This window comes from Cupressus sempervirens, chromosome 7, assembly GCF_028749045.1.
Source record: "Cupressus sempervirens isolate cs-2001-9-10 chromosome 7, ASM2874904v1, whole genome shotgun sequence".
Classification (NCBI taxonomy): domain Eukaryota; kingdom Viridiplantae; phylum Streptophyta; class Pinopsida; order Cupressales; family Cupressaceae; genus Cupressus; species Cupressus sempervirens.
The window spans coordinates 333,953,351-333,972,571 of NC_143124.1; the positions used below are offsets into that span (position 1 = coordinate 333,953,351).

The 19,221-nt window shown below is 30.6% G+C and overlaps 1 protein-coding gene across 1 annotated transcript in view; it reads right to left on the minus strand.

The window, feature by feature from the left end:
* LOC149546789 (SKP1-like protein 7) overlaps positions 1 to 16,669 on the minus strand; it is a 185,327-nt gene extending 168,658 nt beyond the window's left edge. Inside the window, exons 1-2 of the mRNA XM_089794055.1 lie at positions 16,376 to 16,669; positions 16,130 to 16,263 (exon numbers count right to left, since the gene is read on the minus strand). Coding sequence (XP_089650181.1) covers positions 16,130 to 16,263; positions 16,376 to 16,669 — 428 coding nt within the window. The remainder of the gene's footprint in view (positions 1 to 16,129; positions 16,264 to 16,375) is intronic.
* Between the last annotated feature and the right edge of the window lie 2,552 nt (positions 16,670 to 19,221).

Genomic DNA, 19,221 nt, shown 5'->3' on the forward strand with positions numbered 1-19,221 from the left:
GTAGATTTATAGTAACTTGCTGATTAGATAAGTTAAAGCATGGATGAATGAATGGTTGAATGAGTTCACTACACTTAGTGAAAAGTTTTAATAGGACATCTGGACCTTGAATAACTAATTCACCTCCCTCCCCCTCTCAGTTATTCTAAAGCATTTCTAACATATATAGGCTGAGTTATTTATTTATTTAGACATATAAATAATCTTGTATATGTCAAGTTCTATATGAATTGGTAAATCTATTGTCACTAAGTATCCCTATGTATGTCAAGTTTAGTGAGTGTCAAGTAAAAAATAATCAATGAGTTGATATCGAGTGATACAGAAGGATTCAAGCTAGTTATCACTGAGAATGAGAAAGAATAATAGTTATGACTAAGTGTATGATATAGTAAGTGTTGAGAAACACACTTTGAACAAGAATATCTAGAATGACACAAAATTTAAGGTAAATCATCTTGAGATGACATGTAAATAACATTTAATGATTGCATAGTTGGTAATAGAGTTTGTTATATGTTTTGATGTCAATCACTGGTCCTTATGAAGGAGAGTTAGCCAATCAAATTAAGAGGCAAAAAGGGAACCATCTAGATTGTTGTTAATATTCTAGAAAACTCTACAAATGCCTATTTAATGATATATTATAACCCTATTTGATGTGATACAAAGAGATATGATTTCTTATGTGAAGGGATTGTATATTGGAGGCTACAAGAAATGTTTAGAAGTAACAAAATATAGCAACATATTGAAGGAGTGAAGAAAAGAGAAATTATATATCAAATAGGAGATTTGATCAAAGAATGAAAAGAGAAGATCCATAATCAGCATTGTGAGTGCATATTGAAGGATTAGTTATTGATACATTTTGACAAGTGAATTAGGGTAAATTTCTTAACAGAGTGGTCCTAATAGGCCTAAGTAAATATCTTAATAGATTTCTTACTACATTATATGTTTGAAATCCTTTAATCAATGTAGACTTAACAATCTTTTAAATCTCTTAAAAGGGAAGACCCCTCAAAGGTTAGATCCTTTTTATCCCTAATAGGAAAGTGTTTTTAGTATAGTAGTGAAGATTTTTTGGTGTTATTCACATTCCATTTTTACCTTTACCTTGGAGGGTTTCTAGGTAGCCAAAATCTTTTGTGTTATGTGCTTAATTTTATGTTTATGGATGTGATAAATTGTTAAATTTATTTCAAAACTACAAGTCTAAGGTTATGTTATTCATGATCTATATATGACATGCATGAAGTGGTGAATACAATTATTTTTTTATTTACCTTAAATATCTCACTTTTCCAATAAGCCTTCAATAATTGGTATCATAGATTTTTTCTTTTAGAAGAATTTTAACAACTTGAGGGTTGAGATCTTGGAGAAGGCTTACAAATTTAGAGAGACTATTAAGAATCAAATGATTGGCATCAAAATGATATTACAACATCTTGAAACAACAAGAGAGGATTAAGGGAAATTCTTAAGGAAAAGGAGTAGATGCCAAAGAACTATTTGACAATGGAAATTATAGTGAAAGTGGTGTAGCAATAGAAAACCTATTAGAGAAAAACAAAATTCTAAATGAAGAAGTCAAAAGATTGAAAAAGAAATCATGAAATCCAATCAGTAAGGATATATGATGTTATTGAGCTAAAAAAGAAAGGTGAAGAAGAATAGGTTGTCAGAGAAGAAGACAAAAGACAAATAGCTATTAGAATTGGAGAAATGTCATATAATGTGTAAAATCTTACAAACACTTGGTTGGAGATGATGAATCAACTACTACATGAAAATCAGTAACTAAATAGAAAGCACATAGAGATTGCAAATTTGAGATCATAAAGTGACCAAATAAGGAGTAGGTTAACATTTAAGAATGAACTCTTGGAAAGGATGTATAAACCTAGTCAAGCTATAATATACTTTGAAGAACTAATGAGATCACCAAAAAAACCTAGTGATACCTATGGACTAGGACATATCAAGCACTACTCATCTACTAAAGAATGAGAAGCATCAAGGCGTGGAGAGAAAAGGAATACAAAACCAAAAGGGAAACCTACATGATATCACTATGGAAAAATTGGACACACAACAAACATATGCAAAAACAAGATTCATAAGAAAATCCTAAGCCTAAAATTACTGGTAGCTATGTTAATTATAAAAAATAAGGTCACCAAGAACATGAATGTAGGTAGAATGTTAGCAATATACCTATTGTACCTAGATTTGAGGGATATTGTCATAGTTGTCAAAACTATGGACATAAAGAACATAAATGAAGATCAAAAGAAAAATCTAGTTGGATGCCCAAAAGACTGGTTAATATACCAAATAAAATTAACTCTTACAATTGTCATTATTGTGGAGAATATGGTCACATTCTAGACAATGGCATAAGCACACACTTTAGAGTTAATTACAAGAAATGTTTGAATGAAGGCTTAGTTTCTGGTTGTTGTCACAAAGTTGGACATGTAGGCAAGAAATGGAGGACTCGAGCACTAGCACAAGACAATGAACACCTCAAAGGAAAAGGAAAAGTGGATGTTGAAAAAAAGAAGAAGGAGATGAATTAAACCTAGAAGAAAAAGTTAGAAGTTGGAAACAATGGAACATATCAAGTAGAGCTCACCCTATGCAAAGGAGAAGGTGATGACACTACCTCAACTTGATCAAGAAAGGTATGTAAGGAAGGGCATATTAAAAATCATATTAATAAATTAGTTCCTAACAAAAATGTTCTAAAGTTCATATTTGCATAAGATACTTGATGAATTATGACAAACTTGTGGAAAATAATGGAGCAATGAAATCAACTACATAGTTAGTCCCTAGCATTAGTAACACTATTTATATTAACCAGGAATTGCAATATAAATTGAATGCCTACAATGATTGAGCTAATGTATTGGCTAAGTTAAACAATATTTAAAAATATTTTCTAGTGGAGACAGAGTTAACAAAGGTGTAATAATAATTGAGATAGATGAACTCCACCTAAAATAATATACATAATTTATGAGTGCCCTAATTTAAACAAATGAAGGTATATAGTGAAATGTTGAAAGCATTTTATACACCTTTCATTCATATTTTTAGAGAATTAGTGATTTGAGTGAGCTATGAAGTGATTTTGAAGGCAATTTTGAATAAATTTGTTGGTGAAGCATGATTGAACATTGATTTTTAGAAGAGATGAGTTACTTAGGAACATAATATCAAACCATAAGTGAATTCTTGTGATTTGGATAACCATAAACAACTAAGAGTCAAGGAAAACAGATTAGTAATGTTGAATTGGTGAAGAGTGACACTTGTCCTCTACCAAAATATTTAATTATTCCTAACATTTCTATGAAAGGAGATTGAATATGTTCGTTATCATCAATAGAACCTAGGTTTATCATGATACATGATGTATGAAGATGCTATATGTGTAAGATTAGTGAAGTTGGAAACACTGAGACTTGAATGGCATATCAAAAAATGTGTGATAAAGGAATTTTGAAAGATGAATTGAAGATTGTGGAGAAGAAAGGGTTAATACACTATCTAGATTTTTAAAGAAATTTTAAAAGAATGGATTAATATAGTATTGAGTCAATGTCATGATATGGAGTTATGGTTGCAAAATGGGCTGGTGAAAATCACAAAAGAATATTATACACAAAGTCATAGGGTATCCCACATTTGACAAGAAAAATACCATGAGATGCCAGAGAAATAACCTATTAAGGAAAATACAAAGGTCAGGTGGAATGTTCATGGAAATACAATTTAAATTACTACACATCCATTGATAGATTTATTTGTAAGAGGTATTACACATAAATTTTAATAGTTAAGTTGACTGAACAATGTGCCATTTATGGTAGTAGACCAAGCTTGGAAGACTATTATGAAAGACCATGAATATGATATTGTCGAGCTCCAATGGTTGAAATTGGCTAAAAATCTTCAATTAATCAAGAAGGTGAAGAGCTCAATGTGCATCCTCTTTTATGTTCAAAGTTATTTTTGTACTATTGGTAATGTTGTACTGTAGCAAGCAAAACCTAATACTAGGAAAAGAAAGGGAATACATAGCAAAATTGGGAGACAATTTTGAAAATGTATTAGATAGATATTTTGATGAGTTTAATAAGAATATGAGAAGTACAACAAGGATTCCTAAATTTTGGGTAGAAAAGTACTACAATGATGTGTGTTTCCTAGTGGATAGAAATTCTCTCTCTCTCTCTCTCTCTCTCTCTCTCTCTCTCTCTCTCTCTCTCTCTCTCTCTATCTATCTATCTATCTCTCTCTCTCTCTCTCTCTCTCTCTCTCTCTCTCTCTCTCTCTCTCTCTATATATATATATATATATATATATATATATATATATATATATATATATATATATATATATATATATATATATATATATATATATATATATATATATATATATATATATATATATATATATAGTAACTTAAGCCACTCGATTAGCATGGCTTAAACGATATCATTATGAGATTGGCATTGATGATGTAAGTGCAACAATCACTACATTGCTAGCTACATGAGAAAGAAAATCAAAGGATAAATATTAATATTAAGATTGCTTCATCTGACAATAAAAGGAAGAAGATGATTAAAAGACCTAGAAGAGTGATGAAGGGTGCTCCCATTAATACCTTAAACACATAACATAAACACAAAAATAATAAGAATTTGCTAGAATAAAATATGGGTGTCTTAATATTGCAGAATTATAGAATTAAGAATTAGAATATGCTAGCCCACATGGGTGCCTGCATTATTATAGTAATCCTCAAGACCAAATTGTGAACTATCACCTAGAGTTGTCTTTGACAATGTATGGGCATTTCTTAAATAGGCTATTTTATGCTACCTAGGAAGGTTCTAGACACTTAAACTTCATAGCTAGGGCTAATAGACCATAACAATACATATAGAGTTGGCCAAATATACCTTTGGCATTTATTTTGGAAGTTTTTGTTGGCCTATCTTTGGAAGGTCATAACTTTGAACTTTTATTCTAATTTTCTATTATAACCACTTTTCATAATCCTTGACTTTTGATCTTCAGGCTTGGACATGCAAAAGTTCCCGTTCATCAAGTTTTTCGGCCTCATCTGAGCATGTTTAGGCCTTCAACGTTGAGCCTAATTTTTTGATACCAAAATTGCACACAAAAATCTGGTCAAAATCCATGAATACTCATGATATGGTATCAAGCCTCAATTGGTAAGATGATATATCTAAGATAAACATCCACCTCTGAAATTAGGATTTTCTAAGCTCGTATGATTGACTTACTAAATAATAAACTTGTAGAAACAATAACTTTGCACTAAGGCAACCCTTATTCAAGAAATACAAAGGAAATTTTTTTGAGTGCTACAAGATTTCTTTTACACCTAGGATGTTCCTACATTAGACATGTGGGTAATTTGAGAAGTGACCCCTTTACATCATAGGTATTTGGATGAAAACCACTTGGTATTGAGATGGTCAACCTCCTCCCTTGCTAGCCATGATGAATCATCTATTGTTTTCATTTCCATTTGACCATGTATTGTTCATAAGTTTTATTCCTTGTACTTTTTCCAATACGACTATCAAGTATCCAAATAATCTCCTTTATAGTTGAACTAGTTGCTAGATTACTCCACTATGCTTCTACAATATCATCTCCATCACCTCCTTCATAATACTTTGTCAAATCCAAAATGTTGAATACTAGTGAAATATTCAATTCAACATGCAACTAAACTTCATAGGTATTTCTAGAATCATGCCTTTTGACCATCTTACACAGTCCAAAATTCTTCATGTTCAACTTATTATATATACCCACTAGAAAACACTCCTCTCTCAAAGGAACTATGACTTCATCTCCAATATGGAATTTCTTAAACATCATAAAATTCTCCTTAGCTTTATATTGTGGATTCATCTTAATAATGTGCTTCCTCACCTCCTTATGGATATTGTTCAAATTTTCAACAAATTCTTCTACTTCAGCACTAATTATTTCTCTTTTATCCAACTACCTCAATTCAGAAGCATTTTTGGGACTACTCCCATATACAATCTAGAATGGTGATTTACCAAAAAATTTATCTATGGTAAAATCAGATCACATCATTTTTGTTTATCACCAACGAAACATCTCAACAAGTTTCCCAAATTGTGATTTATAAATTCTATCTGACCATCAATTTATGGATGATGTGATGAACTAAACCTCAAATCTCTCTTAAATTTCTTTCATAATTTATTCCATAAATATCAAACAAATTTAGTATCTTGATCTAAAACTATACTCTTTGGAAAACCATGTCTTCTCACCACTTCTTTGAAAAATAACTCTACAACATGAACACCATCGCTACTCTTCTTGCAGGGAATGACATGTGTCATCTTTGAAAAAATATCAACCACCACAAATATAGAATCATGACCTCATTGAGTCCTTGGTAATCCAAGAATAAAGTTTATGATGACATCCTCTCCTATCTTCTTTGGTATAGGTAATGACATTCTACTTTATTTCTTTCATATCCCCTCCCATTGTTTTAGCCAATGGTCCACAAATATTACTAAAACCTCTCAAGAACTTTCTTTATAAAGTAGTGAGTCCATGAAAATATCTTACCCTTGTAGCACTCTTTGGAGTAGGCCATTCAAGGATAGTCTTCACTTTCTCTGAGTCTATTTTCACACCTTCTAGTGAGACTAAAAATCCCAAACACCAACTCCTTCTTCACAAAATTTTATTTCTTTAGGTTTATCAACATTTATTCCCTCAAAATATCAAACACCTTTTGAATATGCATAAAATACTCCTCCAATGTCTTAGTAAAGATCAATATAGATCATCTAGGTAAACAAGGACAAACTTATCAAGAAACTCCTTTAGTACCTCATTCATGAGCCTCATGAAAATTCTTGGTGCATTGGTTAGCCCAAAAGGCATTACTAATGATGCATAGAACCCTTCCCTTGTCTAGAAGGCAATCTTCCACTCTTCTTCTCTTATGCAAATTTGATGGTACCCACTCTTCATATATATATTTGTAAAATACACAACTCCCCTCAAACAACCCATAATATCATCCATCCTTGGAAATAGAAATCTGTACTTGATTGTGATCTTGTTGATAGTGTGAGAGTTTGTGTACATCCTTCATTCTCTATTCTTATTTGGTGCTAATATTGCTAGTATAGCACATGGACTCAAACTCTACCAAATTAGCCCCTTCTTCAAAAACTCATGCACTTGTCTATTCAACTCTCCACTTTCTACTGGTGTCATTATGTGTGTTACCTTATTTGGAAAGCTAGCTCCTAGAATCAACTCCATTTGGTGACTAATATTCCTTACCAGTGGTAATCCATCAGGCACATTATGAGATATAATACCTAGATATTCTTCCAATAAATCTACAACTTCTATAGGTATTTCCTCTACTTCTTCTTTGTCATATTTTGGAATTATTGGAAAACACATACACTCATGGCACATACTCTCTAAGAGATTATTTTCATCAAAAAATAGATTCTAGAAACACTACATATCTTTTCATATGTATCCTTCAATGGCTTCATTCCACTCTTTGTCAAAGTGAAGGTATTTTCATGCCCATCATATACAACATACCTGCCAAAATGCCATGGCCTACCTAGCAACATATGACATATGTCCATAGGTATGATATCAAATGCCACCTCATCTTAGTAAATTCCAATCTTGAAGTTCATTGAGAACTAATCACTAATCATGACCTTGTGGTCATCTTGTACCCACACTATATGATATGGATGTGAGTATTTCTACCTCTTTAGCTTCAATTTTTTGGCCTTCTTTTCTAACACCATATTTTTAGTACTTCTACCATCAATGATCACATCACAACACTCATCTTAAATTTTGTAGCTTGTGAAAATCAAGTTCCTTCTTTGATGAAGTTCATTTTCACAACTCAATATGGATCTTTTGCTGACATGGACTTCTCCTCTTTCAACATCTTAAGAATTTGATGATCTGGCATCTTCATCAACATATGCAACTCTTTCCTACCCATCATTTCTTCTATCATTCCTTTTCATTGGGAAAATTCAAATTATTTGTGCCCTTCTTCTCCATAGTGAAAACATTTTCCATGAAGCCCTCTTCTTCCAGATCCTTTCCCTCTACCTCTTCCTTTGCAGTCCTTATTTTTTTAGTCATGGAAATGATTGGAATAATTTTCCCTTTGGATCTAACTACTATTGTTGACCTCATCCTTGTTCTTATGGTCATCATTTTGGCCTCCATAAGATCATCCACTAGATCCTCCACGATGACCCCTCCCATTCTTCATGGTATCATATTTCTTTATCATCTTCTCCTCAACTCTTATGGAAAACTGATCTATGCCTCCCCAGTATTGGTCACCGAAACCATAATCATCTCCTTTTGAATTCTTGGCCTTAACCCATTATAATAGTAGTCTACTTTCTCTTTATCATCTTCGACATGACCTATTCTAATAAGAACTCAAGATAACTTTTTAGTTAACACTTCAAAAGATCTTCCCACTTCCTTTAACTAGGGTGATTTTTAGTGGTGAATATTTGTAATTTTACAAATTTTAGAAAAAATCGGCTAGTAATTTGGCTAATAATTTTAGATTGGATGCAACCTAAATTGTCATATTTTTATTAAATTTAGTTCTAGAATATTTAAAATTGCTCTATAATTTATTTTATTAAAAAGCATAAACTTAAAGATTCACCACAATATTTGATACATGATTAGATTTGATTCACCTAAATATTATATATTATTGAAGAAATTAAAATTAATTCACTAATAATTATCATAATTATTAGTTACTTTAGGGATATATTACCAATATTTAGTTTTCACTATTGATTTAAAATATAATGTAATTATCCTCATAATTTCCATGAGATAAAACATGTTCAATTTTGATTTGTAATATTCCATGATGATTGGAAAACTTCATATTATTATTGAGATTCACACATATTTTGTACTCAGAAATTATGGTTCCAAAATAATCGCCAATGTAAATAATATTTAAAATTTAAAAAATAAGAGATTCGCCGATAAAAATAACTTCATTTTTCAAAATAATGAAAGATTCACCAATAATATATATCTTTTTCTAGAGGGAGGTTTCTTAAAGTTTACCATGTCTTTAACCCTTGCATTTTCTTTAGCAAATCCAACTCATAGTATATAGGAATGAGTTGTCTCTTTAATTTAGCTATCATCCGATTCCATATGGTGATTTTTTTCCTTTGCTCTATTTTGGTCCAACTAAATCTCCTGCCACCAGATCTTTTCATGTTCCTTTAGTATCACCCTTGCAAAATTGACCCTATCAAGATCTTCAATATCTTCATAATAAAAATATTCCCCCAACTAATTGATCTAATTGATTAGCTCTTTTGGGTTAAGCTTTCCCAAAAATGTGAGAACCTCAAACTTAAGTCTTTTTCTAATCTTGGATATGGACTTAAAAAGCCTCTCTTCCTCTGTGCTAAGAATTGCCTCTAACTTAGCATACTTTTCTCTTCATCCTCGTTCTCACTTTTATTCCTTATGGAAAGATTTATTCCTCTCTACATTTTTTCTTCCAATTCTTGCATCTTTCTCTACAGGGCTCTAAAACCCTAAGGTGTAACACCTAGAACTCTTCCACCATGCTCTCTTTGTGGAGACATTTTCACACTTCCACTAAAATCCTAATGTAAAATGCCTCACAATTGGTGATTAGTCTACATACTTAGCCCAAACCATGGTCTTGATGTGAACACTCTTCATCAACTAGTAATGTTAACCTAGAGTGTTAACATAAACAAACAAATAATAGTAATTTGTGAGAAAAAAATATGGGCTCCTTACTATTGTTGCAAATGCAGAACTGTAGAATTTAGAATTACAACATGCTAACCCACATGTGTGCCTTCATTATAATAATCTAGAGGACAAAGATGAAAACTATCACCCATAGTTGACCCAGATAATGTACAAGCATTTTTGAAATAGGCAATTTTATGCTGCCCAAGAAGGTTCTAGACACTCAAACTTCATATGTAGGGTCAACAGACCTTAACAATACATATAGAGTCAGCCAAATACACCTTTGACATTTATTTTGGAATTTCTAGTTGGCTCAAGTTTGGTAGGTCATAACATTCAAACCATTATTCTAATTGGCTATTCTAGCCACTTTTCAAAATCGTGAGCTTCTAATCTACATGCTTTGTTGAGTTTTCAAGCCTCATCTAGGCATGTTTAGGCCTTCAATAGTGAGCCTAATGTTTTTTTGTAATGTTTTTAAAGATTTTTTGTGATCATATTACTTTATACATTTACATTCTTGTTATATTTCTCCTAGGTTTATGACATTGTTAGCTAATAATTTTGGGGCTTATTGTCTCACTTTATGAGTTATATAATAGTCATTTTCCTTGTCTCCTCACTTGGGGGTGCAAGGGCCCTATTTCTTTTTCTATCTATATCATGTAGTCCATTATCTCCCTTTGTTGATTTTACTCCCTTTTATAGCATGACATCTTTTATTGCATTCTTTTGTATCTATATTACAAATTGAAACACCTTAAAGATGCATAATGTGTCCTTCTTCCCTCATCTCTTATTTAGATTTTATATTGGATTTTCTTTCTTTGTTATCTCTAGGATCCATGTTATCCTTTTATGGTATAATGTTGTATCATTTGATCAATGGAATATCTCTATCTAACCTTCACCTCTTTATGAGTTACTCCATACAAATCTTAGTAGTTACCCATGGCAATATGATATTATGTACGTATTATGCTACCACTAAAAGTTTCTCAATTATAATGATGTTAAATATTTAAGTCTTTAAACATGGTGCTATAATTGAAGTACATACAATATTGAGCCTAACACTTATAGGAGTTGGTTTTTTTATACCCAAACATATATATTTAATGTGTTTTCATTGGATGAATTAAAAGAAGTTGGTGATGATAACAATGAAGGAATACACATCTTAATAAATTGTAATGACTATTTTCTTTAAGTTTTAATTGATGTCAAAGGGGTGCATTGAATGTATTTAGCATGATAAGTGAAGATGATGGTAAGAGGAGATCATGCTGATATCTTTGTAATATAAAAAAAGTTTAAATTAATTGTAGTGATTAGTTCATAGCTTTTTAAATTGGTTTATTTCTGTAATTTCTTGACCTAAATTTAGATTCCAATCATGAACTTCATTGAACATTGATCACTAATCATGACCTTGTGGTCATATTGCACCCACGTAATACAATATGGATGTAGGTATTTCTACCTCTTTAGCTTCAATTTTATGACCATCTTTTTTGACACTAGATTTTTATTACTTCCACCATCAATGATCACATCACAACACCTATCTTCAATTTTATAGCTTGTGCAAAACAATCTCCTTCTCAACATGACCCTTTTTCTAACATTGACTTGTCCTCTTTTAGCATCATAAGAATATAATGATCTAGCATGTCCTTCAACATGCACAACTCTTGCCCACCCATTGTTTCTTCTATCGTTCCTTCCTTTTCATTAGGAGCATTTAAATAATTTGCAACCTTATTCTCTACAGTGAAAACATTTTCCATGAAACCCTCCTCTTCCAAATCCTTTCCCTTTCCCTCTTCCTTTTCAATCCCTATTTTTCTAGTCATTGAAATGATTGGAATTATTTTCCCTTTGGTTCTGACTACTACTATTGGCCTCATCCTTGTTCTTATGGTCATCTTTTTGGCTTGCATAAGATCATCCACTAGATCTTCCACCATGACCCCTTCTATTCTTCTTGGTATCATATTTCTTTGTCATCTTCTCTCAACTCCTATGGAAAACTGATATGCCTCCCAATACTGGTCATTAAAACCATAATTATCTCCTCTTGAATTCTTGGCCTTAACCCATTATAATAACAAGGTAGTTTCTCCTTATCATCATCTACATGACCTATTCTAATAAGAACTCTAGAGAACTTTATAGTAAACTTCAATAGATCTTCCCACTTGCTTTAACTAGGGTGATTTTTAGTGGTGAATATTCATAATTTTATGAGTTTTAAAAAATGTTTGCTAGTAATCTTGCTAATAATTTAAGATTTAATGCAGCCTAAATCGGCATATTTTTATTAAATTTAGTTCTAAAATGTTTGAAATTGCTCTATATTTTATTTGATTAAATAACATAAACTCATAGATTCACCACAATATTCGATACATGATTAGATTTGATTCACCTAAATATTATATATTATTGTTCAGAAATCAAAATTAATTCACCAATAATTATTGCAATTATTAGTTACTTTAGGGATATATTACCAGTATTTTTTTTACTATTGATTTAAAATATAATGTAATTGTCGTCATAATTTCCATGAGATAAAACATGTTCAATTTTGATTTGTAATATTCCATGATGATTAGTGAGCTTCTTATTATTATTGAAATTCACAAATATATTCTAATTAAAAACTATGATTCTAAAATAATCGCCAATGTAAATAATATTTAAAATAAAAAAATTGAGAGATTTGCCAATAATTTATATCTTTTTTTGGAGGGGTGTTTCTTAATGTTTAACCTAGCTTTAACACTTGTATTTTCTCTAGCAGATCCAACTCATAGTCTACAGGAATGAGTTGTTTCTTCAATTTAGCTATCATCCAATCCCATATGGTGATTTTTATATTTCTTCTGTTTCGGTCCAACTAAATCTCCTACCACCAAATCTTTGCATGTGCCTTCAATATCACCTTTACAAAATTGATCCTATCAAGATCCTCAATATATTCATAGTAAAAATATTCCTCCAACTCATTGATCTAATTGATTATCTCTTTTGGATTAAGCTTTCCCAAAAATGTGAGAACCTCAAGCTTAAATCTTTTTCTAATCTTGGATATGGCCTTCAAAAGCCTCTCTTCCTCTAGGTTGAGAACTATCTCTAACTTAGCATTTTTTTTCCTTCATCCTCATTCTCACTTTCATTCCTTATGGAAAGATTTATTCCCATATGCATTTTTTCTTCCAATTCTTGCATCTTTCTCTAGAGGGCTCTAAAACCCTTTCGGTGTAATGCCTACAACTCTTCCACCATGCTCTTTCTATGGAGGTATTTTTCCACTTCTTCTAAAACCCTAATGTAAAATGCCTCATAATCACTGATTAGTCTACACACTTAGCCCAAAACACGATCTTGGTGTCAACTCCCTCGCAATCCATGATATGTCCATGCATATAGGAACTCTAGCTCTGATACCAGTTGATGAAGGGTGTTACTCTTAATACTGAAAATAGATAACATAAACAAAGAAATAATAGTAATTTGTGAGAACAAAATATGGGCTTCTTATTATTATTGCAAATGCAAAATTTTAGAATTTAGAATTCAATATGCTAACCCACATGGGCACCTTCATTATAGCAATCTACAAGACAAAACTGCAGACGAACACCTAGAGTTGTCCTAGACAATGTATAAGAATTTTTAAAATAGGCAATTTTATGCTACCCAGGAAGGTTCTAGACACTAGAACTTCATAGCTAGGGTCAACAGACCCTAACAATACATATAGAGTCAGCCAAATACACCTTTGACATTTATCTAGAATGTTTTGGTTGGCTCAAGTTTGGAAGGTCATAACTTTCAAACCGTTATTCTAATTTTCTATTATAGCCACTTTTCAGAATCATTAGTTTCTGATCTATAGGCTTCCTTGAGTTTTTGGGCCTCATTTGGACATGTTTAGGCCTTCATTAGTGATCCTCATTTTTTTTCTAATGTTTTATTTTTAGTTTTATTTAATATTTTTTGTGATCATATTACTTTATACATTTACATTCTTCTTATATTTCTCCTAGGTTTATGATAGTGTTAGCTGATAATGTAAGGGCTTATTGTCTCCTCACTTGGGGTGCAAGCGCCCTATTTCATTTTTCTATATATATATCATATAGTCCATTATCTCCCTTTGTTGACTTTCTTTCCTTTTATAGGATGACATCTTTTCTTGCATTCTTTTGTATCTATAGTACAAATTGAAGAACCTTAGAGATGCATAATGTGTCCTTCCCTCATCTCTTATTTAGGTTTTATATTGGATTTTCTTTCTTTATTATCTCTAGGATCCACTATCCTTCTATGGTATAATGTTGTATCATTTCATCAATGGAATATCTCTATCTAATTTTCAAATGTTTATGAGTTACTCCATACAAGTTTGAGTAGTTACCCATGGCATTAGGATATTATATACATACTATGCTACCACTGAAAGTTTCTCAATTGTAATGAGGTTAAAAATGTAAGTTTTTAAACATGGTGTTATAATTGAAGTACGTGTAATGTTGAGCCTGACACTTATAGGAGTTGGTTTGGTTATACCCAAACATATATATTTAATATATTTTTATTGGATGAATTAAAAAAAAGTGGTGATGATCACAATGAAGGAATACACATCTTAATAAATTGTAATGACTATTTTCTTTAAGTTTTAATTGATGTCAAAGGGGTGCATTGAATCTACTTAACATGATAAGTGAAGATGAAAGTAAGAGAAGATCACGCTGATATCTTTGTAATATAAAAAAGTTCATAATGATTAGTTAATAGCTTTTCAAACTGGTTTATTTTTGTAATTTCTCGACTTAAATTTATCATAGATTTGGATCTATCTCATTTACCTTTATTATTCTTTTTTTGTTTCTATTAATATATATGCCAAGATACAAGAGATTCTTTTGTTAATCTAGACGAAATTTTATTCCTTAGAATTTTTTTAATACAGTGGTTCAGTAGTTATTAATATCTTTAAGATGGTTGTACCATATGCAATATATAAATGACGTTATTTTACTAAGATGAATTTATTTGGCTTATTGGATCAATGTAAGTAACCTCTCAAAATTGCTCTACCTATATGTAAAATGTAATGGGAAATAAGTAAAATGAATAATTTTAAGTAAAAGCATATGTAGTAACATTTTATAAGAACTACCTCAATGAATAATTTAGTTCTTGACAATGCTATCATATCTACTCTTGTAGTTTTTAGATTCATCCTCAAAATTTTCAATTCAATATCAACTAGGAATTGGGATTTTTTTAATGTCCTTTTTAATTTTCTAATATAGACTATTGTTTGTCATTTTAAAGCTAAATTTACCAATTCTTGTAAATACTATAATAAATTGAATGGAAAATTTCACCAAATTTTTTCATTACTTTAGTGAGCTAATCTATTTGAAGTCTTGGATGTACATTACATTCTTATAATATTGTGACTGAATTTTTTCATTATTATGTAGGCAAGGATAACAAAAATGTCAAAAATAAGAAAAATAAGATTTCTCTAGATAACCACTTCAAGTTCATTAACCATGTAAGAATAGTTTTTAAAAAAAATGTATTTATTTATTTATTTTGCCAATGGTATAAATCTCTTATACAACAACAATGAAAAACAATAAAAACAAAACATAGTTCTAAATATCAAGAATATTGAAAGTTTTAAATATCAAACCATCCAAACAGAAAAGGAGTAAGAAAACTAATCACTTAATTTTTAACAACCTCTTAAATCTTGATAAATAAATTTTTAAAAAATAATTAATTTAATTTAATTTTAAAAATGCATGGAAAAAAAATATTACAAGGTATTTCTTTTTAAATATATTTCAAAATTTATTGTATTTTCTGTGATGATACCAAAAATTTAACAAATAATTCTAAATTGTCATAGTATAAGTTATATAAACATGTTAAACTGAAAAAATTACATAACAGTCGAACATTATATTATATTAAAACTTGAAAGTATAATACAATCAATAAACTAGATTCAGGAACATATATTTAAAAGTATTTTTTCATTTTATATATCAAAATTAATATATTCGATAAACTTTTCTAGTAATTTCTTCTTGAAATTTGTTCATCTTATCGATTAGATTGGAAGTCCAAAACTCTTAGAATTCGAAGCGTTTAACAAACAAGACAAAGTGTATTGCACAACTCTGAAATCTATTTATACTCTTCATCAATAAATTCATTTTTTATGTGGTATTTATGACGAATGGCTTCTGGATCACCACATGCAACAATGTCCTCAACCACAATTTGGTACGATATATCAAGAAGACTCTGAATGTGAAGGTAATTAGCTGCCTGCACAAAACAATTATTCAATAAATCATGTAAGGGAAAAAATGAAAAGGCAACAAAAAAATCAGAATGCAATTTGTTTTCCACAAGAACTATCAAAAATAACCAAACATACATTCATTAACTGGAAGAGAGTGTCTTTATCATTATCTGCCAACTCTTTAACGAATTTCTTCAAATCCATTGGTGCTTTGCTCGCATCGGTCATTTGGGATTCCACGTAGTATTTCCCGTATTGGACAATGAGTGCATAAATTTTAGCGGAAATATTTTCCAATTGTATGGGCTTCTGATCCTTACCCCCTGTATCCTCTATCATCATGGTTAGGGTTTGCGATTGCATGATAAAATCCATTTCTACTTCGAGCAAAACACCATCTGAACTCTTAAACATTACCTTGTCTTCCATTGACGCTGAAAGTAGAAACAAAATTTGACTGAAAATGTGAGCAATATAATACAATGCGCAACGATGATCTAGTTTTCCTTGAGAGCAGAGACTAGAATATACAATAAACACACGAAGGAAAATGTATAACACAATAAATAAAATGTGGTTCACCCGTAGAGGATCCAGCCATTGGAAAGCAGGGCAATATATTATATTTGGTGTTTCAATAAACTAAGGACAATATCGAACATATATATAGAGATGTTGTTAGGTGCCAAATATGAAGAGTCATAAGGTAGATGAAGAGTAACAGTCCACTGACTGTTAAGAATCGGCATATTCAAAATAGTTATTTATGGAGTGTATAAATAAATAACATTATATCTATACAATAGTTGTTCGAGATTTATTCTCATATTCCTAAGCGTGATAGATGGTATTATGTTAGTTGTAGAAGCAAATTTTGTTAAATAATTCGTGCGCTTGTTTTCCAAGAATTTTGTCTTTAAATATTTGAGTCACACATAACGAAGCCTTCAAATGTATGAATCTTAAAGCAAGTAACAAGGTTGGTGCAAGACGCTTTTAATGCTACAGGCTAACAGAAAGTTTTTAAGTGTTTTTACATATTTCACAGTATTATAAACAAAAGAACTCGTGAACTATTGCATTTGTCTTTGCATTCAATTTTTCCTGTTAGTGATTTAGGTTATAACTACGATCAGTTAAATATTTGTAATATTTATTTATTTATTTATCAATTTATGTTAAAGAAAATATTTTTCTCAAATTTAATTGGTTGATATGATGTAGTCTTATAGGATCTTTCTCCTTGAGGCTTCCTCTTGTTTTTTTAGTGAAACTTTTCCCATAAATATTAGTTTAGATTTTTTTTTTTCCTAATTTTTGTATGTAATTGATGAATGCAATATAGATAAAATCTATAACTTTAAATGCAATATATATAAAATATTCTACTATCTTTCAAATTCAATTGCTTAGATGAATGAGACCTTGGTCTTCTAGTGAAGTTGAATGGCTCACAAATGAGCCCAACAGAAATCAAGTTTGGTAAACCATCGATTTATCTAAAGATTAACCAATATTTAGACTAATTTGTATAACACCTATTGAGATACTTTTTTTTAATAATATATAATTTTTTTTCAATATTTTTATTTCACTTGAATTAATATCTATTAATGTATTAGAATTAATTTAGATTTTTTTTCAAATTATTATAAAGATATAATATTGAAACAAAAGTATTAGATTTATTATTTAAATTCTAATTTCTAATTACTATAAAAAGTAAAAAGAGAAATACATGACATTATGTAATGCTTAAATCACATTTGGTTCATCCCAAACTCATGTACTATGTTAATTTATGAGATGTCTTTGGTAGCCCTCTAGGGGAAACGAGCCAATTGAAGCATTGTTGCCATGTCCAAACCCCCAATTACCATCATTTTTTAGTTTTCTTGGTTGCTAAGGGCCCATTTGACTGCGAGAATAGGAATAGCTATTCTGGAATAGAAAATGGGACTACGTATTCCTATTCTCTGTTTCATTTAGCCAATATTTGATGGGGAATTTGTGGACCCCAAAATTTATGTTTTCTAAAATAAATAAAAGTGGAATAGGAATACGTATTCCAATAACACCTATTTGGGTGGAATTGTAAAACCTCATTTTTGGGCCAAAATTGGAATACATATTCCTATTTTACTTCATATTCCAATTCTAATTTGGTGCATCCAAATGAAGAATTCAAAATTTTAAGAATTTACATATGCCTATTTTGCTTGTATTCCCATTGTCAAATGAGCCTTAATTGATTTATTTGTACAAAAAACACTATAGCAACTATTGGGGGCTCTTAGTGGTGGGTATCAGGTAGACATTTTAAAATAGCACTTTTAAACCATCTCACACTCTACTATTTCTACAAAGAGCTATGTAAATGCAAAAAGTTGAAAGGTTATTTTTAAGCTCTTCATTCCCTCATGGAGGTTCCTTTTTAAGCTCTTCACTCCCTCATGGAGGTTCACCAAAAAATCAACAAATTCTAATATACAAATTAGGAACTCAAGGTGCACAAAGTTAGCCTAAGCAACTACTAGATTGTTTCCCTTATTATAAGTCCACAAATGAGGGAGCTCTTTGCCATGCTATATATATAAGAGAATATTTATGTTCTAAGATTGCATGCAAAATATCCAAAAATAATAAAATAAAAATTATTCAAGGAATGTGTAATGTAGTGCCTCCTGTGTTTGCATTCTATACCTTTTTATATTTTGATTTGAGATACATTTTGATAATCATGTTGGATGACACTCAAGATGACCTAGTAGTTGGATAATATATTTTGATTGCCAGTATCATAGATAATAGATACTATGTTGTTCATTTTGATCATATCTACATGATGATGCTTATTGATGTGACATGATGCTTTATGATGATATGTAGTTATTTTGTATTCAGACATATACTTTGTTTACGATTATATGGTGAACTTGTTGGATTCTAGATACTACGATTTAATGCTACGTATATTTACT